Source organism: Hyaena hyaena, unplaced genomic scaffold (genome assembly GCF_003009895.1).
Source record: "Hyaena hyaena isolate Hyena2069 unplaced genomic scaffold, ASM300989v1 scaffold_80, whole genome shotgun sequence".
Taxonomy (NCBI): domain Eukaryota; kingdom Metazoa; phylum Chordata; class Mammalia; order Carnivora; family Hyaenidae; genus Hyaena; species Hyaena hyaena.
Genome location: NW_024080712.1, coordinates 3,015,069 through 3,041,308, shown reverse-complemented (window position 1 = coordinate 3,041,308; position 26,240 = coordinate 3,015,069). Strand labels below are relative to the sequence as shown.

At 44.3% G+C, this 26,240-nt stretch overlaps 1 protein-coding gene across 4 annotated transcripts in view; it reads left to right on the top strand.

Moving 5' to 3' along the window:
- CTPS2 (CTP synthase 2) overlaps window positions 1-26,240 on the top strand; it is a 96,533-nt gene that overhangs the window by 69,286 nt on the left and 1,007 nt on the right. For all 4 annotated transcript variants that reach the window (XM_039233953.1, XM_039233952.1, XM_039233950.1 and 1 more), the window contains exons 15-18: window positions 7,781-7,836; window positions 8,713-8,809; window positions 14,137-14,281; window positions 25,912-26,022. In XM_039233953.1, the coding sequence (XP_039089884.1) occupies window positions 7,781-7,836; window positions 8,713-8,809; window positions 14,137-14,281; window positions 25,912-25,981 (368 nt within the window). In that variant the 3' untranslated portion in view covers window positions 25,982-26,022. The remainder of the gene's footprint in view (window positions 1-7,780; window positions 7,837-8,712; window positions 8,810-14,136; window positions 14,282-25,911; window positions 26,023-26,240) is intronic.

Below are 26,240 nucleotides of genomic sequence, written 5' to 3'. Positions count from 1 at the left end.
ACAGGCTGAAACAGGCTCCAGGCTCTGAGCTGGCAGTCAGCACAGAGCCCGACGCGGGGCTCGAACCCACGAGCCGCGAGATCGTGACCTAAGCGAAAGTCGGACGCTTAACCGACTAAGCCACCCAGGCGCCCCAGCACTTTGCTCCTTTTTACGGCTATATACTATTTCATTGTATAGTTAGACTACATTTTGTTGATATGTTCATTAGTTGATGGACATTTGGGTTGTTTCTAGGCATGCCTTAATTTTCTTTTAAAGTTTATTTTATTTATTTTGAGAGAAAGAGAGAGCGCACAAGAACAGGGGAGGGGCAGAGAGAAAGGGAGAGAGAATCCCAAGCAGGCTTCTCACTGTCAGCCCAGAGCTGAATGCCGGGCTCAAACTCATGGGCCCTGAGATCATGACCTGAGCTGAAATCAAGAGTCTGACGCTTAACGGACTGAGCCCCCCAAGCCTGCCTTCTATTTAAACTGTGCTTCATAATTTGCAAAAGTCGTATGAGTATGTGAACCTGTGAGCCTCGGGACGCATAAGGTTTTGCCCTTGCACTTGTGCCAGATCTCCCGCAGTTCTCCAAGAAGGCCATATTCGAGATAAGAGATAAGAACACGACCACTGGCCATGGCTGTATTGAGTGTTGTAAAAGTATAAAAACAAATAGCCCCATAGTATCTTGTGGGTTTCTTCCCCCAGTCGGCATATTTCTTTTGCAGGATTTTTTCCTCTAGGCAGCCCATTGCTTTTGTAAGGCTTTTTCCCCCTAGTCAGCATATTTCTGCAAGATGGTAGAAACAAAATACACTTGCTTACATTGCTTCTGACAATAATTTATAGTTTTGACGGAAAGCATGTGATGATATTCATTCATTATTTAAATTTGATTTATGGGACTGTGATTGCAGTGCCCTGGGCTGAATTGAAAAACAGAAAAGTTTTGTTGTTGTTGTTGTTGTTGTTGTTCTTTTTTTAGCGAAAGATAATACTTTGAAATAGGACCAAACAGAGCAAAGGCTTCTGCTTATTAAAGGACTAATGACAGTGTGTGGGGGCGTTGGCAAAGCTGGTTCAAAGATCTTCACAAAACATTTTTCTAAACTGCATTCCTCTAATACTTCACCCAAGTATCAATTACATATTCTTGATCTCTTCTTTTCTTTAAATGTTTCTTTATTTTGAGAGAGAGAGACAGAGAGAGAGTGAGCGAGCGAGAGAGAGAATCCTAAGCAGGCTCCATGCTGTCAGCACTGAGCCCAATGTGGAGATCGAACCCACAAACTGTGAGATGATGATCTGAGCTGAAATCAAGAGTTAGACGCTTAACTGACTAAGCCACCCAGGCGCCCCTACGGATTCATTTCTTATTGCTAAACATTTCAAGTTGTTTCCAGCGTTTTGTTAGAAAATGGTGACGTGAACATCTTGACATCTTGTTTATATTCTTTTGATTGCTTCCTTCGAATAGATTTCCAGGAGTCGGACTATTAGGTCAAAGGGTGTGAACACATTTATGACCGATAATTCTACCAGATTGCTGGATGGAAGAGGTGAACCAGTTCATAATGGTGTTAACTATACTGCACTGTTCTTGCTTTTTCTAGTCGTTTTGCTAGTATTTTTATTATTTGTCTTTTCGCTTTATTAGTGGAACAAAAAGGGCCCTTTATTATTGTACTTCATTTTGCATTTCTTTTCATTACTAAAAAGCGGAAAGTCCCTCCCCTCCCAATGCTGGTTTATTTGTGTATATGCTGCCTGTGTCTGTATATTTCATTGCATATAAATGACACACCCTCGATTTTTGAAAAACCACATTTTATCTGGATACATAGATGGCAGGACTTGTCTCACAGTGACACTCTTACTTGGTTGCTGAACTCATGAGATGACATCTGAAAAGCAGGGAGAAATGGTGGAGAGCGGGTAAGTATTAAGTGGAGTGCTTTGAAGAGTGAGAAATCTAAAATGAGGCATGGCTGGAGATGGAGTGGCTCAGGCTCAGGTGAGAGAGGATCCAGGGGAAGAAGCACCGGGGAACTTCGTTATGAGAGGGTTTTAAGATTCCAAAAATAAACTGTATTGTTTTGCTTGTGGCTCTCAATTGAGTGTGAGAGATGGGAACATAGTAAAATACAAAGCAATTCCGACAAGGTTCAGAGCTCCTTAAGGGGATGGCTGACAACTTGTTTGATGGTTATAGTTTCCAAAATATTACCGTCCCCAGGCTTAATTTTTTTGGTCCGGTCCTGGATGTGTTGCCGAGATGTTCAGAAAAGGAAGCATAGCTTTGTGCTAAGCGTGGTTTTCAAACCAAACTGCCACCTACCAGAAAGAATATGCTTTTTGGACGCTCCAGGTAGCATGTTTTAATACTGCACAATCTGGGGGCGCCTGGGTGCCTCAGTCAGTTGAGTATCCAACTCTTGGTTTCAGCTTAGGTCAGGATCTCACAGTTCACGAGTTCGAGCCCCGCATTAGGCTCCGAGCTGACAAGGAGCCTGCTTGGGATTCTCTCTCCCTACCCCCTTTTTGCCCCCTCTCGCACTCTCTCTCTCTCCCTCTCAAAATAAATAAATAAACTTAAAAAAATACTGCACAATCTGGTGTGTGTATGCACTGGTAGGGATGCTAGAGTAGACTCAGTTTATTTTATTTTATTTTTTTAATATATTTTTTTTATTTATTTCTAGGAGAGAGAGAGAGAGAGACAGCGTGAGCAGGGGAGGGTCAGAGAGAGAGGGAGATACAGGCTCTGAAATAGGCTCCAGGCTCTGAGCTGGCAGTCAGCACAGAGCCCGACGCGGGGCTCGAACCCACGAACCGCGAGATCATGACCTAAGCGAAAGTCGGACGCTTAACCGACTAAGTCACCCAGGCGCCCCTAGACTCAGTTTAAAGCAATCCCATAGTTGATGTGCAATTTGAGAAACTCTGCCCTCCAAACCAATACCCAAATGGTAGGGGGCCCTTGCTTTTAGAAACAGGAATGCTGCGGGGGTAGAAGGGTGCAGAGCAGACCTGAGTGCTCGGGGCGGGGTGGGGGTGGGGGGCAGGCAGAGGAGGGAAAGGGCCACCCATGAGCATTGTGCTGGGCTGTGGGGTCATTAGAAGCAAGTGGATGCCATTTTGCCCGGGAGGGGCGGCCAGTCCAGTGGAGAATGTGGCACATTCTGGGAGGAACCAGAAGCCCTCTGCAGTGCAGTGTATCCAGCTGGAGACCAGGTCCTGGTGATTTCCCATCACAGTTCTGAGAGGATGACCCTCATCCTCAGGGCAGATGACTAGGCTGATGCTGGCAGTGTGTGTGCCGGAATCTAGGCGGGAGGAGCCCGTGGCAAGTGGAAATTGAGTGCTTTAGGAAAAGACTTACTTTCTTTTGGGGATCGTCTTTGCATTTCATCAGGATAAGGAGGAGTCTTGACTAAAACTCTTGGCCCTGCTTCGCTCTAAGGGAAAAAAGGTTTTTGTTCGGAGAGGAACAGGCCACCCAGGAAGTACTGAGTGAGTGGCAGCTAACCCTGGATCTGGGCTAAATGCATGGCCTTGGAAATGCAGAGTGGTCAATCTCAAATTTGAAAGCACTGAAAGCAAAGGGGATAAGGTGGAACAGATTTTCACTGGCTAGACAAATTGCTTTTGCTTTCTTATCTCTTATCAAGGCCCTGATAGAGAAAAACAGCTTCTAGTTCCTGGTGTGGTTAGATTGTTAGGAGGTTTGAGAAAAAAATTGCACCATACAAAAAGCTTTGGCTCGGTTAATGAGGTGATTTACAAAACAATTTAAAAGAGGTCACCGGGGATTTAGGGACATTGCAAGTCCACGGCACGGCAATTTGTTGGCGCTGAGCCTCGCCTCTCCACCTCCCTGCTGGTGCTCCACGCTGCGGGGCGGCTCTCTCCCCTGCTCCTTCTTGCCTTTTGCTGGGGAAACCGTTTGCTAGTGTGTTTGTGGACGTGGGGCCTCACGGTTCTGGGACATAGCTCCTTTCGTCCTAACAACAGACGGCATTTCTGTGTCTCTTACTGAACTGGCTCTGTGGCGAGCACTTCGCCCGTGGGAGCTGGTGGAGAGGCCCACAGCCCAGCTGCCCGAGCCACACTGTCCCATCGGAGGCCCCTCCAGCCCCAGCTCTGGGCGCCCGGCTCTGTAGGTGCTTACCGTGCTACACTGCGGCTTCTGCATCTGTAAACGGACAGCAGATTGCCTCCTGCCTTGTGGGGTCCTTGGGAGGGTTAAATCAGTTATGCATGTGGATCCTTCAGTGCCCGGCACAGAAAAAGCACTATTCGAGTGTGGCTATTAGGATCGTTAATAAGAAGGGTATATGGTCAATCTGATGAGACCTGGTTGTCTCTCAAAGGTCTCGGTATGACCTAGTATTTTTAAAAAATGTTTATTTATTTTTGAGAGAAAGAGAGAGAGAGAGAGAGAGCTAGAGAGAAAGACAGCATGAGCTGGGGAGGGGCAGAGAGAGAGGGAGACACAGAATCTGAAGCAGGCTCCAGGCTCTGAGCTGACAGCACAGAGCCGGACGCGGGGCTCTAACTCATGAACTGTGAGATCATGACCTGATTGTTAGGAGTCAGATGCTTAACTGACTGAGCCACCCAGGTGCCCCTGGGTATGACCTAGTATTAAGAGTGGGGAGCCCCACTACTGGTGTAGCCACTGTGGAAAACAGTATGGAGGCTTCTCAAAAAAATTTTTAAAAATAGAAATACTATATGATCTAGTAATTCCACTACTGGGAATTTGCCCAAAGAAAATGAAAACACTAATTCAAAAAATACATTTGCACCCTTATGTTTCTTGCAGCATTATTTACAATAGACAAGATATGGAAGCAGCCTAAGTGTCCATCAATAGATGCATGCAGAAAGAAGCTGTGGTATATATACACGATGGAATATTACTCAGCCATAAAAAGGATGAGATCTTGCCGTTTGCAACAATATGGACGGACCTAGAGGGTATTGTGCTAAGTGAAATAAGTCAGACTGAAAAAGACAAATACCATATGATTTCACTCATAACGTGGAATCTAAAAAAACAAAACAAATGGATAAATAAGTGAAAAACAGAATCCAGACCTATAAATACGGAGAACAAACTGATGGTTGCCAGAGGGGACGGGGTTGCTAGAGGGGGTTGGGCAAAATGGATGAAGGGCAGTGGGAGATACCGGCTTCCAGTTATAGAATAAACAAGTTATGGAATAAAAGGTATAGGGGATATAGTCAGTGGTGTTGTAGTAGTGTTATAGGGTGACGGACAGTAGCTACACTTGTGGTGAGGACAGTATAACATAGAGATACTGAATCGTTATGTTGTACACCCGAAATGAATATAACACTGTAGGTCGACCATACTCAAATTAAAAATTTTTTAATGAATATACTAAAAAAAAAGAGAATACGGTCCCACTATGGCAGTGGGAGGGGAGAAGCAGTGAGTCTGAGGAGAGGGCGAGCAGGCACCCCTTCGTTCTAGTCTCTAATAGGACTAGCAGAAGCATAGAGAAAATTCTAAGAAAAAAAATGTTAAAAATAGGATACGAATACTAAGTCGGGTGGAGGGGAAGAGATACCAGCAACGAAAAAAATGTAGAGTTAAAGGCAAGGATTCGCATTTCAAAAATAGAAAATTAGCATTTTTATACTAGCACAATGAGGTAAAAGCAGATCATGAAACATAAAACTAGGGAAAGAGGAGGAGTTTAGATACTTAAATGAGATGTTTTATAAAAACTAAGGAAGTGGTATACCAAAATCTGAAAGTAATAAAGAAGGACAAAGAGAGTGGCTGGCCCTGACTGTACACTTTCTAAGCATCAGTAATTAGGACGTTATGTGCATCATTTCGGTTATTTGTTTCAACACTCCTAGGACCCAGGCGAATTTTGCACTAGAGAGAAAGGCATCGTAGCCAGGTTATTTGTTAGAAAGTCACTCAGCTGATGTCTGAGCCTGAGCTCTTGACCACGTCACTATACCAAATGGCTGGACCTTAATTAAAGGGGGAAGAGAAAAACCCAAACAGCTTGCGGAGCTGAAAGCTGCCTTGTGCTGAGAGCCCCAACACAGGGTTCCACAGGTTTTGGAGTGTCTTGTGAAAGGCAAGCAGAGAGCAAGAAATCGTAGACCCCACTCTGGTTTCCGAAAGCCTGTCTGAAACCACACGCTTGGCTTGAGGAGGGACAGATGCACTGAATCAACATCGGACTGAGCAGCTGGGCCAGGAGAACTGGGTTGGGAGCGTAAATGAGTCAGACAGCCAGGTGTAAGAAAATGCCACAGCTTATGCTCAACAATCGGTGGCAGTGAAATCAGGCCTTAGAGTCAGAGAGGCAATAGGGAATGGTGGGGACTGGGGCAAATTGACAAGGACTCGATCCATCAAAGGAGTAACTGCTAAAACAGATAGGCACATGAAGGACTGTGGATTCACTGGTGCCAGTCTTCTAAATTTTTCAACAGAATCTGGAAATCTGGAGTTGCGTGAGAAACGATCCAGCACCGTTCTCACATTTTCTCTGTGTGCTGGGGGTCTCCGTCATGAGGGCTGGCACCCGGGGGATGGCTATTGGACTCTCCCACTGCTCCCGTGTTATAACCCACTTGGTGCCAGTGCCATCCTGCTTCTGCGCGTGATCCGGGGGGGGGGGGGCGTTCGTGTGAGGGTTCTGGTGACAGATGCCACTGCTATCTGCCTGACACCATCACTGGCCATCCCACCGATCACTGTGACCATTGCCAGACTGGTCATGCCCCATATGCTGCAGCACCCGCAGCGACAGAGGCATGTTTTAGCAGCCCCACACGTGACCGTCAGCCACACACTCCTGGTTAAGAATCGTTGCTATAGGGGCGCAGGGGTGACTCAGTCAGTCAACCCTCCCACTCTTGGTTTCAGCTCAGGTCATAATCTCTCCATTCGTGAGTTCGAGCTCTGAGATGGGCTCCTCGCCGACAGTGTGATTCTCTCTCTTTCCCTCTCTCTGCCCCTCACCTGCTCAGGCTCTCTATCTCTCTCTCAAAATAACAAATAAATAAATGTTTAAAAAAACTTAAAAAAACCCAGAATCATTGGTATAGATGTGCTCTCATTTAACCCAGCAGTCCTTTATTCCTGACACTCGGCTTATTTCCAATCGGCTGCTGCTAAATAATGAAGCAGTGCACATCTTCATGGTGAACTCTCTGTCTTTGTTTCTATTTTCCGGGGTAAATTCTTAGAGGCCATATTTTAGAGTCGAAGGACAGACTTATTTTTAAGGCGGGGTACAAACCAATTCGGCCACTACACAGAGGTGGCTGGTGTGGTGGAGAAAGCATGGGCCAGGTGTGAGGGGGCCTGGGCTCAGGACCGACCTGTTCTGCCAGTGGGGCTGGGCTTTGGGCAAGTCCTTCAGTTTCATTTCCGCTCCTTGGTTTTGTTTCGTTCTTTTGTAAAACAAGCCCTGTTATGAACCTGCACAAGAGCGATGGTACAGACGTTTCTCTGCCTCTCAGTACCGCAGGACTCCATGGTGAACTTGTGTAACAGAGAGCTTCCCTTTATGCAATGATGATGGCTTACTTGAGAATTGTTTCAGAGTTTCGAAGAAGCTATCGCTATTCTGTAGCAAGAAGAAAATCCAGATTACTATCTAGAATCCAGTTAATTCTTAGGCCTCTAACATATGGATAGAGACCGAAGAGATGTCCCCCATACATATGCTATGGATGGGGTTCCAAACTTGATTACTTCGATATTAATTTCACTCTTGTATCTTTATAGGGAAACTTTATGGTGATGTTCCTTTTATAGAAGAAAGACACAGACATCGGTATGAGGTATGGCCTAGACGCTAAATTACTATGGAATGTAGATGCTTAGTTAGAGGAATTCCAGTGATTACAAACGGACCTCTGGAAAAGGTGTCCAACCCGGTGGGTCTGTTGGGCCCAGCCCTTCTTGGCTTTTCAAAGGCAAAATCTTGAAGTATCTGCACAAGGGACATATCAGGGTTGTATGTTACCCTAACCATTACCTCCTAGACCAAGGTAAGGTCATCATCTTTATCCTTAACCCCCCCTGCCCTTTATTCTATCACATTTGGGAAAAGGGAACTTACATCTTCTGAACCAGATTAGATGCATCTTCGGGTTAGAGACGGACGCATCTTCGGGTATCACATAATGGGTTCTTGGTTTGAGAACCTCTTTGGAAGTCTACACCGAGCAAGAGCCCTTACTGTCACATGATTAGTAAGAGTTACTGCTGAGATTGTCACATGAGAAGCATAGGTTCCTCCAAAATGCAGACTATGTATACCAGGAGTAATTGGTGTATCACGTGTGATGCTTTTGGCTGGGAAGAATCAAAATCCCAGCTTGTTATTCACTCAAACCAGCCTCAACAATAAAAAATTAGTTATCTCAGATAATAGGTAGTTCGGAGGCTGGGCAGGCTCCAGGCCTGGTATGATCAGAGCTTCTACTATGCCGGGATTCTCTTGGCCCTTCCCTTTTCTGTGTGTTTACCTTGCTCTTAGGCTGGTCTCCCTCATAGTTGCAAGATGACTATGAGCTGCAGCTGAGGCAACACACATCTCTCCTAGACATGGAAGTTTTTCTTCAGTCCGATTGGATCAATACAGATCATTTTCATAAGCTGATACATCTGTATGGCTCTGCTGCTCAAAGACACTTAATTTCTTGTTTTTCCAGGTGAACCCAAGCCTGATTGGTCAGTTTGAAAAGAAGGACTTGAGTTTTGTAGGTCAGGATGTCGATGGGGAGAGGATGGAAATCATTGAACTGGCAAGTAAGTGGGCTTTTTGTTTTTGAAAACTCGTGGTAAATTAATGTCTATTTGTTGTTGTATAAGAAGATATAATTTGTCGTTGTATGTGAAGATACCAGTTGAGATTTATTTTGTTTGCTGTCCTTCTTTTCCTCTCCCCTTGGAAATACACAACTAAACATAAATAATACACCTAGATATAAATTACATGAGAAAACAGCGAATAATCCTGATGATGTTGGGGCCCACTAGTCAATCTACCATAAAATGATACGTTGTTCCGAGTCTACCAGTTCCACTAGCCTATGCCTCCTTACCATCCCCGCCCCCTTTCTGGGCCGTCTGCAGTTGCTAGCCTCTATGGTAGTTGTTCTGGGAAAGGCAGGCAGCGCGCCCCTCACTACTGGTGACCGGTGTTGACATCTGTTGTGTGTGGGACCTGGCCCCTCATCGTACCTGGAGTCTGCCTTCCTGTACTGCTTTCTGTGGTCAAGTGTGGGCCAGTCATTTGACTTTTGCACACTAGTCCCTACATCCACGGAAGTTCTTAGTAAAACCAAAAACACAGCGCAGAGGGACTTGACTTTTGTTGAGGGAGATCACTGAAGAAGTTGATTGTGTGTGGCCTGGGACACCCTCGGGAGCATAGGCACAAACCGTACACCATTAATGATGAGAGCACAGGGTTCTCATTGAGAGCTGCAAAGATAGAGTCAGCCCATGCTTACAGCTGACCCCAGCTCTTGCTCTAACGTTACTTTCTACCTGGCCCTTTACAAAAACGTTTGCTAACCCCTGTTTGGGACGCACACGTATATACTTCATTTAACTAACTTGAACTTAACATGTTCAGTTGCCTGCTTGACCTGTTTGTCTATCAGGATATTCTCCTAGGACTTCTAACTCAACTTATTTAAAATTAAATTTACATGCTTCCAAACTAGTTCTTCCTCCTGACTATTTCTGTTAAGTTATCATCAGTCTCCTTGTCCAGCGCTTCTCACCCTTGCCGCCATTGACTTTGGGAGTGGGATCCTTCTTTGTGGTGGGGGCCGTCCTGTGCACTGTAGGATATGGTGGCAGCATCCCTGGCCTCTACCCACAGGAAGCCAGTAGTATCGTCCCCACCTCCGAAAGTTGCAACCCTCCAAACCATCTGCAGACGTTGCCTAATGTCCCTGAGGGGCACACTTGCCCTGATTGGGAACCACTGTCCTAGACTATCAGGCTTCAAATTGGATTTATTTAGTTCTTCTTCCCTTTTTTTTTTAATATTTTTTATTGATTTCGGGGCGCCTGGGTGGCTTAGTCGGTTAAGCGTCCGACTTTCGCTTAGGTCATGATCTCGCGGTTCGTGGGTTCGAGCCCCGCGTCGGGCTCTGTGCTGACTGCCGGCTCAGAGCCTGGAGCCTGTTTCAGTCTGTGACTCCCTCTCTCTCTGACCCTCCTCTGCTCACACTGTCTCTGTCTCTCTTTCTCCTAGAAATAAATAAAACATTAAAAAAAATTTAAAAAAAATATTTTTTATTGATTTCTAGGAGAGAGAGAAAGACAGCGTGAGCAGGGGAGAGTCAGAGAGAGAGGGAGATACAGACTCTGAAATAGGCTCCAGGCTCTCAGCCGGCAGTCAGCACAGAGCCCGACGTGGGGCTCGAACCCACGAACCACGAGATCATGACCTAAGCGAAAGTCGGACGCTCAACCGACTAAGCCACCCAGGCACCCCAGTTCTTCTTCCCTTTTATACCCCCAACTTGTAATCAGCTGTCAAGTGCTGTAGATGCATCTTGAGAAAGAAAGACCGAGTTTGGGATTGCGTTCCCATCCCTGTCACCCTGGGTCCAGTGCGTGGTGACTCCAACCCAGAGTAGTCCTAAAGCTTCTCCCTGCATCCAGGCTTTCCCCTCTGCAACACCTCCTACTGAGGACGGGGCTGTGACTGTGCAGTGCAGTTGACACTAATGTGTTGGATAAACCACTCTTATTACCAAATTCTTAGTTTGTGCAGGATACTCTGAAAATGGTAACATGACTTTCTAGAACCTATCTTTTCAACCTATCTACTTTAGGCTACAGATATTCAGACTACTTATTCTTCTAAATTTCTTACTTTTACCATCTTAGCCCATGTCACCATCCTCTACTTCAAATTACTTCTCTCTGCCCCTTTCCTTTTCTGTCTCTAGTCTGTTTAGGTATTTCAGGAATCCTGGGCAGGGAGGAGAATTAAAGTTGGCGAAGGCTTCTTTGAATGCAGTAACATGTTACCTGGGCCCTCAAAGAGGGAAAGCAGTGGACACTGAGTGCACACTCACTAGATGCTTCTCATTAGACGCCTTGCTAGGGACTCTGCATGACTTAAATAATTGACAAGGCAGGTAATGTTATTCCCACTTTCCCGGGAAGTTGATTGTAGTGCAGAGAGGATAAGTAACCTGCCCAGGGCCATCCAGCTAGTCACAGGCACGGCTGGAGCCCACCCAGGGCCTGTGACCACCTCTGGGGATTTTATTCTTGTTTTCAGTGGTCATTCCACCTAAGATTTTCTGTCCGCGCCTGAAGTTTTGAATTAGGAGATGGGGGTGTATTTTCTGGGTCTCTCTGATGGAAATGCCCATCATTTAGAATTTTTATAGTGTGGATCACTGTTTGGGGTTGAAGTCCCTTATATCTTTCTGGCATGTGAGAGGCAGAGAATTTAAGTAGATAACTATTTGTTTACTCCATCCAAGTCTGTACTTTTCGTTTAATTCTCCTGGCTCTCATTACTGTCAGCAAATACTTAGATGCCTCTTTTATCACCCGGATTTAGATTCCTATCGATCCTTTCAAATCTTGTGCGTGTTGGAAAGGAAATGAGAGATGCTGTGAAATCCTGCAATTTTAAAAAGCTGATTGCAAAGAAATTCATTTTATTAAGGGAAATTCCCCCCCAAAGATTCTGATCTTAGCTGCCCCTTGGAATCATATCCGTGAATCTCGACATTCCTAAAAGAGTTCTAAAAGGAACAACAAAACGTGACATTAGTATAAACTTCAGAATGTGATTCAAAGCAATTAAGAGCACTATTTAAGATACCTTACCTGACTGATCTAGAACACCATCAAAGTAAAACCTTTTTAGTTTCCTTCCTCATTTTGGCATAAGGGATTTTTTTTTGGAGAAACTAATTCAGAACAGTGGTCCATTCGTTCAAATATTTTGTTCCTCTCTATGACACGATTCATTGCTTGGCTTCGGTGTGTAGTTGTACAAAAAGCACAATTACTATCTGCTTCTTTCAAAGACATCCTTAGATGCTGTCCTGTAAGAATTATTGCATATTAAATTTAAAGCTACACTGCTTAGTTTCTTTTCGTAATTTTTTAAAGTGTTTTATTTATTTCTGAGAGAGAGACAGCGTGAGCAGGGGAGGGTCAGAGAGAGAGGGAGACACAGAATCTGAAGCAGGCTCCAGGCTCTGAGCTGGCAGTCAGCACAGAGCCCAACACGGGGCTCGAACCCACGAACCGTGGCATCATGACCTGACCCGAAGTCGGACACTTAACCGACTGAGCCACCCAGGTGCCTTGCTTAGTTTCTTTTCTAAGAGTGGATGGTTTCTTTTTTTCTTGAGGGGACACATTCCTGGGAGAAGGTAGCATTCTCCTCACCAAGTTTTCCTACCTGAATGTCTAATTCAAAGAGGCTTTTTCCTAGATGTGATGTAGAGGATTTCTACACTGGATTTTTCTGGACTCAGAGCTGTCCAGTTAAACTTGCTGCAATGATGGACTATTCTGCCCTATTCGGTATGGTAGCCACTAGCCATGTGTGGCTATTGACCACTTGAGATGTGCTCAATTAATCTGAATGAATTTAAATAGCCACATGTGGCTAGGAGCTGCCATGTTGTATAGCAAAGCTTTAAATGATAACCTTACAAGAGTGGGCATTTCTGTTCAATCATCATTCCTCACTGTTGTAGCTTTTGGTTTCCAGTGGTAAGTGATGGAGATTTGTGATTTTGAATTCCATACTAGATTTTTATTTATCTTTCATTTTTAAAAATATTCTTGGTGTGTTTGTTTGTTTATTTATTCATTCATTTATTCATTTATTTGAGAGAGAGAAAGGCAGAGAGAAAGGGAAACAGAATTTAAGCAGGCTCCAGGCTCTGAGCTGTTAGCACAGAGCCTGACATGGAGCTTAAACCCATGAACTGTGAGATCATGACCTGAGCCGAAGTCCCACACTTACCCGACTGAGCCACCCAGGCACCCCAATTAAAGAAATTTTAAAGTAGGGAATATGGCACTGACCATGTTCTGTACTGTAGTGATTATGGGATTAGAGAGTTGCCAGATTTCTAGGGAGTTGCTTGATTAGGAGTTGCTTCCTAATCGGGGAGAAAAAACGTAGTTCTTGAGCGTTCTGATTGGCCAAGGAATTTGCCATCCTGTACAATTTCTACCGAGATTTGGAAATGTTGCCCATTTAATTTTTTCCATTCTAAAACGGGATTCGTGTGTTTGAAAGTAGCTAGGTAAAGCTACTTTTCTCTTCCTAATACACCTAACAGAACTTGAATTGTTCGTGTAGGAGCTTTTGACAACCCTCAGTATGAAAATCGCTTAATATCCCCTCCACTCCCCCAACGATGTAAGGAACATATGCTCATGGAAAAGTTTCACATGATAGGGAAAAGTATAAGGAAGAAAATATAAATATCTTGACCTCTTACCACCTGGAGCCATTACCACCATTAACACGTTGACAGGCCATCCTTTTATATCGCTCCGAGACTCCTCCTCCCAGATCGGTTGGCTTAGGCTGCAGTAGGCGTGCAAGTTCATTGTCATGATGCCATCTCCAATTAATCTCTGCCCTAAAGCTGTGACTAGAAAAGCACTTGTACTTGCTGCATTCCCTGGGACTCTTACCCTTGGGAACGGAAATGACCTTGTAGGAAATGGCCGGAAGCCACCTAGGAGACCCAGTGGCCTACAGTTAGCCCATAGCGCGAGGGATACCATTAGAATGGAGCCAGTGTAAGTCTATGAAGAGCTTTCAAAATGCAGGTGGGCTTTGGGCAGGCAGGATTCACTTTCCATTCAAAAATTTGGCTTGATTCTGCTCACGCTAACACCTTGCGCAGAGAAAACGCCAGATCTCTTATCAAGTGAGATGTGTTTTGCCGTGTGAAATTCTGCTGTGAAGATGGCTCATGAAAGTCACTGGCAATGATAACGGGTTAATTGTCTCACTGTTTGATGTGTTTTCTTATGAAAAGATAAGACCTTGAAAGCAGCTCTCTTATCTCTCTTGTTTGTCTGCCTCAATTGCATCATGGTTATTCTCATTTCAGATCACCCCTATTTTGTTGGTGTCCAATTCCATCCTGAGTTTTCTTCTAGGCCGATGAAGCCTTCCCCTCCATACCTGGGACTATTACTTGCAGCAACTGGGAACCTGCATACCTACCTGCAAGATGGCTGCAAACTATCTCCTAGGTAACCTTAGCTTACCACTCCTAGCCCCGACCGGAGCTGGGCTTACCAACGTCTTAGGTTTCTTTCTTCCTTCCTTTTTTTTTTTTTTTTTTTTTAAGGGTTTTCATGAAATTTAATATTACAGGATTTTTAAAAAGTGATGAGTAATTTTTTCTTTCATAACGATCATAATTTTTTTCTCTGAATGAAAATGATTTCTTCACATCTACAATGGTAACGCGTCAGCTTTCCAAATCATGCTGATGCTGGGTATTATTTGAGAAATTTGTGTCATTTTGATAAGTGAACAATGGGATTTTTTGTGTTGACTCTTTGATTAATGAATATATAAAAATGTTTTATGTGTTTATTTGCTTTTTAGGAATAGCCTGTTCATACCCTTTGCTCTATTTTTTCCTTTTGCTTTTATATCCTTTTACTTACTGATTGATAAGCTGATTATATATAAAGGACATTAATCCTTTCTTAGGTTGCAAATATTTTTTTCGAAGTGAGTTTCTTTGTCTTTTAAATTGTTAATGGTAGTTTTCATTTTCCCCAAAGAGTTTTCAATTAGGACTTTATATGGTCTTTATTGTGGGTTTTTTTTTTTTTCAAGATTCTATTTTTCAGGGCTCCTGGGTGGCTAAGTTGGTTAAACATCTTACTCCTGGTTTTCAGTCAGATCATGATCTCATGGTTCGTGGGACTGAGCCGTGTGTTGGGCTGTATGCTGACAGCATGGAGCCTGCTTAGGATTCTCTCTCTCTCTATGCCTTTCCCCCACTCACGTGCTCGTGTGTGAGCTCTCTCCCTCTCTCTCTCAAAATAAAAAAATAAAAAAGATTTTATTTTTCAGTAAGCTTTACACCCAGTATAGGGCTGGAGCTTAAAACCCCGAGATCAAGAGTCACATGCTCTACCGACTGAGCCAGCCAGACGCCGCCCCTACTTATGTATTTTTAAAATTTATGTAGTCAAATCTTTAACTTTTATGGATTTTGCCTTTACTATCATGCCTAAAATCTTCCTTTCCCTATCAAAAATATTACATAAACAATGGCCCATTTGCTTTCCACTGGCATTCTTACGGTTTCAATTTTGTAGTTTAAATCTATAATTCATATGTACTTTATTATTGGCGTATTATGTAAGGTAGGATCTTCACCCCCACCCCCACCCCTACTCCCATTGTTAGTAAACTGAGTAGTTCAGATTTGTTGTAAGGATTTCTGTTTTGTTCCACTGATGATTTCATCTCTGATTTCTAAACCCTTACCTCCCTCTTCATTACCATAGCATTATCGTAATTCAAGCCCTTATCTGCCCTCCACCTGATATTCTTTAACATTTTAAAAAATATATTTTGCCATTCTTCCAGATGAATTATACAATGATTTTGAAACTTAGGTTCAAAGAAAAAATACCTTGGGGATTTTCATGAAAATTTCTTTACATGTAAATATTAGTTTGGGGAGAATTCATATCTTTACTCCTTCTCATGCAAGAATATTGGATACAATAACTTTAACAGCGGGTGGAACTAGCCAGAATCAGAGAGGGGTTAGGTAAGGTCAGCACCACAGTAGCTGGATACGTGTTGTTGAGAAGATTACTGTTACTGACCCTCATCATAGCAAATAACCCCCATGGTGCTGCGGTTGAAAGGTGCCAGGGTCAGTGTCTGATGTGTGTGCGTGTGCCCGTGTCACCCAAGCCTGCTTCTTTGGGACATCACCTACTAGGAGAAGCTCCCGGCTATCATTTCTTTTACCCACATTTTCCCGATGGGAACAGCTTTACATATTTCCATGTTGGGGTGTCTTACTGCCTTAAGGATCACTCCTCGTACTCTGGAAGCGTGTCCTGTGGAGCTGGATCTGGGCTGCTGCGGTAGCGGCTGAGGGGCTCCAGACTCTTCCCTGCTCCCCCTGAACAGCTGCACTTGATCAGGCTCATGTGACACGGTTCTGCGTGAGATCTCGCACGGAGACAGCATCTCCTGTGTTCTGCCACCGCGCGGCTCACGCGGCAGATTGGAAATGCCAGCGTGGTCCCGCGTCACATGTGTGCTGTGACCCTTCTCGGCCATTTTATAGTCTCCATTATTTCAGGTGCTCCCTTGGAAAGGGAGAGTGACAGTGGAGAAAGTTAGATGGCTGAGAGCAATAGTTCGCACAGAACTGGTTTGCAAGCAATGGCCGGGAACAAATGTTATCTAATTTGTGTGAACTGCCCGCCTGTGTTCTGGATGGCCTGCTGATTCCTGCAGGGATGGTGGTCCCTGGGTAAAGCTTCCCAGCAGTTTCTGAGCAAAATGGTTGCTTGCTAGCGACTTCTGAGCAAGACTCAATATGTCTGGAAAAGGAAAGATTTCTTAATATAACTCTGATGCTGGTGTTGGAATTATAGCTGAGCAGCCTGCCTCCATGGTAGTCAGACAATGCCTACATATCAGCTGTAAACCGGTACATTTCTCTTTCTCTCTCTCTCTTAGTTTATTTATTTTGAGAGAGAGAGAGAGAGAAAGAGAGAGAGAGCGCGCGCATGGGATAGGGGCAGAAAAAGAGGGAGAGAGAATCTAAAGCAGCCTCTGAACTGTCAGTGCAGAGCCCAGTGTGGAGCTTGAACTCATGGCCTGCGAGACCATGACCTGAGCCGACATCAAGAGTCGAACAGATGACTGCTTTGACGGCCAGGCTCTAATGTGAGCTGAGTGGGGACTGTCTTTCTGTCAAACAAGATTATTGACTGTAACCAACCATAAACAACTATGACAAGGAATATGAACACTAGAATGATGACTTCCTTTCCCAGAAACTGGCTGACGGTATGTAATTACATGGCACGCGTGCAGCTGACGTCTTTAAAGCCCAGAATGTAAAAATCCTTGGCTTTGAGCACGTATACCTGAGCTATAACCTCTGCCTCCTGCCCTGTGGAGAAGAGCTCTCTTTCAGTGCCTAGGAAGTCGCAGCAAGAGTATGATTTGGGGATCGAGAGCTGGCGAACAAAGTCCGTGGCTACTCGGTCATCTGCAGTGGCAGCAGTTATGAGGACCAGTTCCACCTGGTTTTCAACTTGGAGCCTCTTTTGTTCAAGAGGCATAACAGCTGTAGGGTAGTACTTTTTCAAGTATTTTAAATTTAAGTTTTATTTTTATTTATATTGAGAGAGAGAGAGAGAGAGCAGTCAGGGGGAGGGGCAGAGAGAGGGGGGACTGAATCCCAAGCAGGCTCCGCACAGTCAGTGCAGAGCCCCAGGCGGGACTCAACTCACGAATCGTGACATGGCGACCTGAGCTGAAATCAAGAGTTGGATGCTTAACTGACTGAGCCCCCCAGGCTAAATGTAAAGCACTTAGCTCAGTGTCTGGTCTATGGTGGGAAATTAAATGGGAATTATTTTTTTTAAAGTAAGCTCTCTGCCCAACATGGGGCTTGAGCTCACAGCCCCAAGATCAAGAGTCCCCCGCTCTACCGACTGAGCCAGCCGGGTGCCCCTCGATTGGAATTATTAATTTTACCTTAGTTCTGGTATCCTTCATCTCTTGCCTACTACAAAGCTTCCTGCCTGGCCTCTGCACCTCCAACTTTCCTCTTTTCAGTCCATCTTCCTACGTTATTTTGGAGTTTAAAACTCTAAGTGGCTTCTCTTGACTTCTAGAATAAAATGCACACAAATCCATAGGGAACAGCTTGCAGTCCCTTGATCTCCCCAGAAGGTTTTGATGCTTTTGCTTCGGCTCACACCACTTTTGTGGCTCTTGATATACATTCCTAAACCGCGTAGTGAGAGGTATGTCTGTATGTTGCCAATCTGTATCCTGTTAGGATGCTAGTTAGAAGAATCATTCCTGTGGGGGAAGGGGGGGGTGCATTGGGGGCAGGTGTGGCCTCTCCATTGATTGTGCATTTCTCTTGCTAAGGCATACTTAGCCCCCTTGGGTACCTCTCTCTCTGACTCTGAGGGTGAGATTCTCTTCCTCCCTGCAGGAGTCAGGTGTATATTTCCCAGCACTATTTTAAGCTTGGAATCATCTTGCCTGTTTTTGTTTTTGTTTTTTTTTTTATTTCGGGCTGCACGGTCAACGTTGCCAAGGGCCATTCTTGGCAGTATATGGTGTGTAGGGGCCCAGAGCAGGCCGCCCCAAGATGGGCCACTTTGGCATAAAGATTGTTTCTAGTTTGAAGGGGTTTGGGACAAGTTTCCCCAAATTATGCCACTTTGGCACATGGACTATTTTTTAAATGATTGTTTATTTATAAATTTAATTTCTTTATGTATGAAAATTTTCATTTATTTATTTATTTGTGTGTGTGTGAGAGAGAGCATGAGAATGAGTGAGGGACAGAGAGATCTCAGGAGGTGCAGAGAGAGAGGGAGAGAGACTGTGGAGCCCCACACAGGACTTGAGCTTACCAGGTGCGGCTCAAACTCACCAACCATGAAATCATGACCTGAGCCGAAGTCAGATGCTTAACTGACTGAGCCACCCAGGCACCCCAATAAATGTTTATTTTTGAGAGCAAGAGAGAGACAGCAAGCATGGGAGAGGCAGGGGGCGCAGAGGATCCGAAGTGGGCTCTGTGCAGACAGCAGAGAGCCCATTGGGGGGCTCGAACTCACAAACTGAGATTATGACCTGAGCTGAAGTCAGTTGCTTAACCGACTGAGCCACCCAGGCACCCCTGACGCATGGGCTATTTTGAGCAGAAGGCAATCATGACCCTGCAGGCTCAAGAGAAACTTTTGCCTCCAGTTTTCTCCTATTAGTCTGCCTCATGTCACGTTGACTCTTGGTCCAGCTAAAAGAAGTAACTTAAAGGGGACAGGTGCAAATAGTTTGTTTCTTTGGGGACAGTGCGGATGCATAGGATGCACAGCAGGTGCTAAGGATTTGATTTCTGGGTTTGCTACTTACTGGGTCCTTTTATCCAAGTCTACTTCTACATCTCAGGGTCTGCATCCTTTCTGGCTGCTGTGAAGAATAGTTAAGATAGTGCTTTGTAAACTTTAAACTACTATAAAAAGACGACTTTTTCCCCTTTATTACATTTCAAGCAAAAGTGATCTGGGAAAAAAAATGATTCTTTTTAAGCAGTTTTTAAAACACCTTTTACAACAGCGCCTCCTTCCCTGCCCCGCATTGTTTGTCACCAACTCCATACCTTGAGATGCTTTTTGATAAAGTGTCGGAGGCCGGCTCCGGCAGGTTCAGGGGTCCCTGAAGGATGGACGGTGTCGGTGAGAGAGAGTGAGAGAGCCCCGAGATTCTTTCTGATCACCAGGCAGGCGTCTCTTCTCTGACTGGGGCTCAACTTTATTTTGTTAGTGTTTGAGGGACTGCACAGAAGTAGCATTTGCCTTAGACAATGATTTCTGATAACAAACTTCTTTGATAAGTGAGAATTTCCCGGAAATCTAGAAGACTCCTGCACAACCTTTATCAATAGTGATTGAGATGCTTATCCTATGGGGAAGAAAGTATCTTTAGCATACCAGACAACGTTTTTAGCATAAAAGGGGTGAAGTTACTTCTTTTAAGGTGGAAGTATCAAGAGAAACAGGTCTTCCAGGAAACACCTTTGCTCCCATGATGACAAAAGTAGTTCCTCAACAGGGAGTAATCAGCATATTCAAGGCCAGGAAATGCTCCAAGTAGAAACAAATGGGTGGGGGTGGATATCTGCCCTTCACTCTAAATTAGGCTCTTTGTCTCAGGGCCAGACTCAATTGTAACTCTATGTTCTTGGCCCCCTTTATTATGTAAGTCTTGGATCTGTAAGGCCCTTAGGAAGAGCCTTTTTACAATCATCCACAGAGCTTTTATCTAAAATCTCTTTTGTAAAGGCAGGAATATGCTTTTCCTTATGAGGCATCTGTGTTCAGAATATGGGTCTGATATGGAATATCGTGAGGCCTGGTCAATACCAGCAGGCTTATTTCCAACATGAGCCAGTAGTAGCAGAAAGAGATACCAGTTTTTGTTTCTCATGGCAGGAGCTGTGCAAACGCTGCCATTTCCTCGCTGTGACCGCCATCCAGAGAGGCCGGTGTGGCTCCCGGCAATAAAGTGCTGCTAATAAACCACATTTGAGTACACATTCCCTTAGGGATTAAATGTTGATTGAAGGGTGCTCTTTATTGATGGAGGTTCACTGCAATGCTGATGATACGGTGTTAGCCCGGAATGGCGTTCATAGCAATAGAGACTACTGTGCTTTTAATGCCCTGCCTGGCTTGTAGCCTACCATTTACTATTCAATGCAAAACTCATTCAAAGCATACTAAGTTTTCGTTCCATTGCTCTTATGTTTTATGGCTTCCAGGGGCTCTATGAAACGCACGTAAGTACAGCAGTAACAATGCTTTGGAGAAAACTGTGCATGGCAGCCTGTTTTAAAACATGCTTTTTCCACATGAAATGGATTTTGATCTAAAGTACAGTGGGAACTCCTGTAGGCTGGGAATCCTCAGTATGCTATCAAAAAAAACTTAAAAAAAATTCCAACCACCTCTTTCTGTTAATGGAGAAAAACTGTTTTCACGGCTGCCCTTGGGGTACCATAAAACGGGGGATATACGAGGCATTACTATATCTTGTCCTGGTGCCTTGGAATATATAGTTTTTTACATCGGGAATTTATTAGGAACCAAGAATCGTTGACAAACGACTATGACAAGCCTTTTGTTTGTCAAAGAACCACTCTAGAATGTTGCAGTCAAGTCTTGTAAGTCAAGCCAGTGTCGTTAGGATAGAGATTCCCATGAGTCGCTGCTGGTGATTTTGATTTCGTTTTGTAAAGAATCACATGGGGGCACCTGGCCGACTCAGGTCGGTAGAACGTGCGACTCTTGACCTCAGGGTTGTGGGTTCAGGCCTCACGTTGGGCTTGGAGCCTGCTTAAAAAGAATATAGTAAAAAACTTCTTTTGAAAAAAAAAAAGGGTGCTTCTATTATTTGGGGGTATATGCATGCATGAGAGACATTTGCCATGATTTCCACTTAACTATAGATAGCCAGACCTGAAAAACATTTTTCTTTTTTTTTTAGTGAGTGACAAGGAGATGATTATATAGTTTTTAAAATCATTATTTCTTTGTTTTAAAATGAGTACTATCCAAGAGAACTTTGTGCAAAGATGGAAATGTTCTATAATCTGCACTACCCAATATGACGGTCACCAGCCACACAGGACTATTTGGTAGACAGTTAAGCGCAGGGAGGAGGGGTAAAGCAGATGCTTGTTACCCCTGGGGTTAAGAGCCACACCCTCAGAGCCACCTCTGAGGGCTAAGGGAACAGGAAAGGCCTAGCCACAGAGCTGGCTCAGAAGCCACAAGGGGACTTCCAAGAGCTGAACATGTGCACCAAAGGTGTAACTTGCCCTTAAGCTCACAGCAAAAGCTCATTAGAAACTCATAAATATATAATACATAAATAGATACAATTATAACAGCATGTGTCATGGGTAGACGCTTGCGCAGAAGCCAAAATGCACTATAACCACCAGCTGTCAATCAAAGCCGAGTTTACATATGCAGAAAGCAGGCTTAAAAGGGTGCAGCTAGAGCTTCTTGGGGCCATTACCACTTTTGCTCCAGCAGTGGCCCCCTTTCCTTCTTGAAATTGTACTGTACTTATCTCGTTCATAAACCCCATATGCGGAGTCTCATAAATCTCCCCATTCTGGTCTCAGGTGTCCAATTCTTCGGTGCATCTGGGATAAGAGCCAAGGACCCGGTCACATATTGAACACTTGAGGTGCAGCTTAATATGTGTGAGTGAGGAATGGAATTTTCCGTTCAATTTGCTTTTAATTGATTTAAGTTTAGAGAGTTACTGTGGCTTGTGGCTACTATATTGGGCAGTACAGGTTTAAAATTTCCCCTCAAGTGGGGCCTGGGTGGCTCACTCCATTAAGCCTCCAACTCTTGATTTTTATCTCAGGTCATGAGCTCAGGATTCAAGAGTTAGAGCTCCACTCTAACTCACAGTTGGTCTGTGCTGTGGTCGTCAGTTGGTCAACTGGCAGTTGGTCTCTGTGCTGACAGTGCTGTGGAGCCTATTTCGGATTCTCTCTCTCTCTCTCTCTCTCTCTCTCTCTCTCCCTCTCTCCCTCTCTCCCTCTCTCTCTCTCTCATCCCCCTCTCCTGCTTGCTTGTACATGCACACTCTGTCTCTCAAAAATAAGTAACTTAAAAAACAAAACTTCCCCTCATCAAATATATCAAGATACACACAAATGAGTCCATCGTCTATGACATTTCATAGAATTGAACATGGAAGACCTTAATGTCTAATAATTTTCCCTACTGAGAAACATGTGGGTGCACGTGTGTATGTACAGAGATTATTTAAAAAGATGGGTTGGGGCACCTGGGTGGCTTGGTCGGTTGAGCGTTCAACTTTCGCTTAGGTCATGATCTCGCGGTTCGTGGGTTCGAGCTCCTCGTCGGGCTCTGTGTTGACTGCCAGTTCTGAGCCTGGAGCCTGTTTCAGTTTGTGTTTCCCTCTCTCTCTGACCCTCCCCTGCTCACACTGTCTCTCTCTCTCCTAGAAATAAATAAAAACATTAAAAAAAATTTAAAAAAAAGATGGGTTACTCTTAAAAAAATAAATAAAATAAAAGATGGGTTAGTCTTAAGGTAGAGCTGTGATATCTCGAATTAAGTGAACATATGCCCAAATAAGTACGTCTTATGACTTCTTTACGTTTGTTCCAGCATTTGTTTTTTGCTGGCACGTGAATGCCCTAAAATCAGCACATGTTGCAGCCATGCCTATTTTGATGATTCTGTTCTTGCGGGCCGTGGTTTGTTTCATCGTCCTACTTCTGGCCGCTGACACATATGAAAGAAAATGAGTGAACCTACTCATTGGCCTGGGTGGGTAATGAGTAAACTCAAGCTGAGTCTCGCTCTGTTAGACTCAGCCTACGGCCTTTTGACTGTGGTCAGAGTTTAGGGCAGCCAGCCATCAGATGGAAATGAGAGCCATTTGCTTACAGACAGAGCCACCCAAGTCTGTGGCTAACGTGAACAGGGAATTACTTGGCACAAGAAACAGTTCTGAAAATCATGCACTTGGCAGTTTTGATGACTTTATATTTCCACGACTTGTTGAGAGATATCATGTTATAAATATGTAACTCCCATAAACAGCAACCACTTATATTTTTATACAGTCTGCAGAGCACATGTATGCTTTCTCTTTCAGCCCTCAGAACATTTTGGTGAGGTTGTTGGTATTGTTACTACTTTTTTCTGGACTCTCAGGAGTCAAGTGGCCAGTCCAAAAGTGTGTGGCTAATAAATAGTACAACCAGGCATGTGAGGGGGAAGCTGTGGGCCCATCTTACTCTTCCCTGGGCTCAGAGGTAGGGAAGGAAGCAGGTATAAAATCTGATGCCTGAGGAAATAACACAGGGTTTCCCTGGCTCTTTTAGCCTTCTCACTTGTGGGATCAGAGGACACATGACTGCTGGCACATTGTAGCACAGTTTAGACTTGAGCTTGCGGCCTGGGTTAGTGCTGGAGGCCAAGCCGGCTCCGGCAGGTCCAGGGGGCCCTGAAGGATGGACAGTGTCGGCGAGAGAGAGAGTGAGAGAGCCCCGAGATCCTTTCTGATCACCAGGCAGGCATCTCTGTCCTTTCAGTTTTGGTGTCTTTATTTAAAGGTTCAACGACTATATGAGGTCAGAGAAAAGGAATTTCTTACAATGAGAGGCCTTTTGTGATATCAATTGTAGAATTATCCCAGTCATGGTGAATTTACGACCAAGGAAATAACAGGATGCTCTTAGTGAAAAACAGGATAACATATAGGTTACGTTATATATAGATAAGCTAGGAGTCATTCTGTCTGGCTCTTAAGAGGATGAATGTTTCTGAATTGGTTTGTTTGTGGAAAGTATCATGGGGGCCCTAAATGTGTCAGTCTTTGCATCTGGCTTTATGTTTTAGCTACTCTTATCTATCCTCATCCCAGCTGCCAGTGTAAGGGAGGGGGTCTGTGGAATGTAGGCCTTGAGGAAGGGACTGCTATGCTTCACCAATTAGCAAAGATATATGTAGTAACTATGTTTTGCTCTTAACCCCAAAATAGGCCCTTTGTCTCGGGGCCAGGCTCAGTTGTAACTCTTGTGTTCTTAACCCCCTAAGTCTCGGAACTGCAAGGCCCATAGGAATAGCCTTTTGACAATCGCCCACAGAGCTTTCATCTAAAATCTCTTTTGTAAAGGCAGGAATATGCTTTTCCTTATGAGGTATCTGTATTCAGAATATGGCTCTGATATGGAATATTGTGAGGCCCGGTCAATACCAGCAGGCTTATATCCAACATGAGCCAGTAGTAGCAGAAGGAGATACCAGTTTTCATTTCTCATGGCAGGAGCTGTGCAAACACTGCCATTTCCTTGCTGTGACTGCCATCCAGAGAGGCCGGTGCGGCTCCCGGCAGGTTAGGATGATGGGGATTCTGGCCCAACCTTGAATGAGCTGTGTGCCAGGTGAATCACCGAAACACCCTGACCTTCATTTCTTCTCCCAGAGGAAGTCTAGTACAACTTCCAGATCCCTTTTTGTTTCACAGAACCAGGAAAGACTTAAATTTGTGCAGTGCGATTGCATAGATGAGGAAGGATATATCAAGTTTCGCGGGCAGTTTCTGAAAAAATATTCTTCACTTATTCCTGTGTTTTCTTTACTGGAAACCCTCTTGTAACAGTAGAACTGATTTTCCTGATTTAAAATCTAAGTTGGAGTTATCTTCTATTTGATTGCTTTAAGGGTACGTTCATTAAATGTTTCTCTAACATGTCTTGTATGCTGGTTCTTTTTTTAAGGTTTATTTATTTATTTTGAGACAAAGAGAGAGTGGGGGAGGGAAAGAGAGAGAGGGAGAGAGAATCCCAAGTAGGCTCCACACGGTCAGTGCAGAGCCCGACTCGGGGCTCCGTCTCATGAACCGTGAGCTCATAACCTGAGCTGAAATCAAGAATTGAAGCTTAACCGAGTAAGCCACCCAGGCTCCTCTTTTCAACTCTGTGGAGGTGATCTACTTGGTAACTTATTTGGAACCGAGCAAGAAAAACCACACCCTGAGCTCATGGCTCAAAGCAGAACTTAGAATTTCAGGGCTCTCTCCTGGAGAAGGTGTGTTGAGGGAACCCAACATGGCAACGTGTATGTCAGTAATTGGGCTTGTTTTCAATACTCCCTGTGACTCGAGGGAGTCGGAGCATGCCATCAAGTTTCTTATGTGGAAATAGCATCATTATGCAAATTATTTATCAAATCTCTGGATGTCTGAGAATGTTGGAATGGAAAACTTTCATGCTACTGATCTTTGTTAGTGGTCTTCAGAAGGTTATGAATTGTAATCTAAGTTGGAATGATTTTATCAATTTTCTGAATAAGTTACTTAAGATGAAAGTAGGCCATCAGCTCGTCTGACAAAAGGGGATCACCGTGTGCGGTTGGACTAACCTCTTTCTGTAGTGACTAAAAGTGATAGAATATTTCTTAGCATTTTGTCTGAATGGGGATTAATTATGGAACGTGTTCAGAATTGGAAATAGAATAATTGTCCAGGGTCTTTTTTTTTATTTTTACACCTTGATACATTAGTTCCTCTTTTGATCTAGTGATAGATACAGCGATGCCAGTGATGACAGCTTTTCAGAGCCAAGAATGGCTGAGTTGGAAATAAGCTGAAACTAATACATGGCTTGGAATCATCAGGACTTCCTGAGAGGGTAAGATGGAATCCTCGAGTATCATCTGTTGGTCTCACCGATAAGCTGTTGTCCCGGTGGGGAAGGGGGCATTATAGGACTTGTCTTGTAGGATTTTGCTCTCTTATCATGCTACTTGACTAACATAGGTAGCAGTCAAACAGGAACATCCCAGGGCATAGTTAGGATAGGCTTACCGGCCCATCATGCTTTTGGGAAACTGGGATGCACCAGAGGAA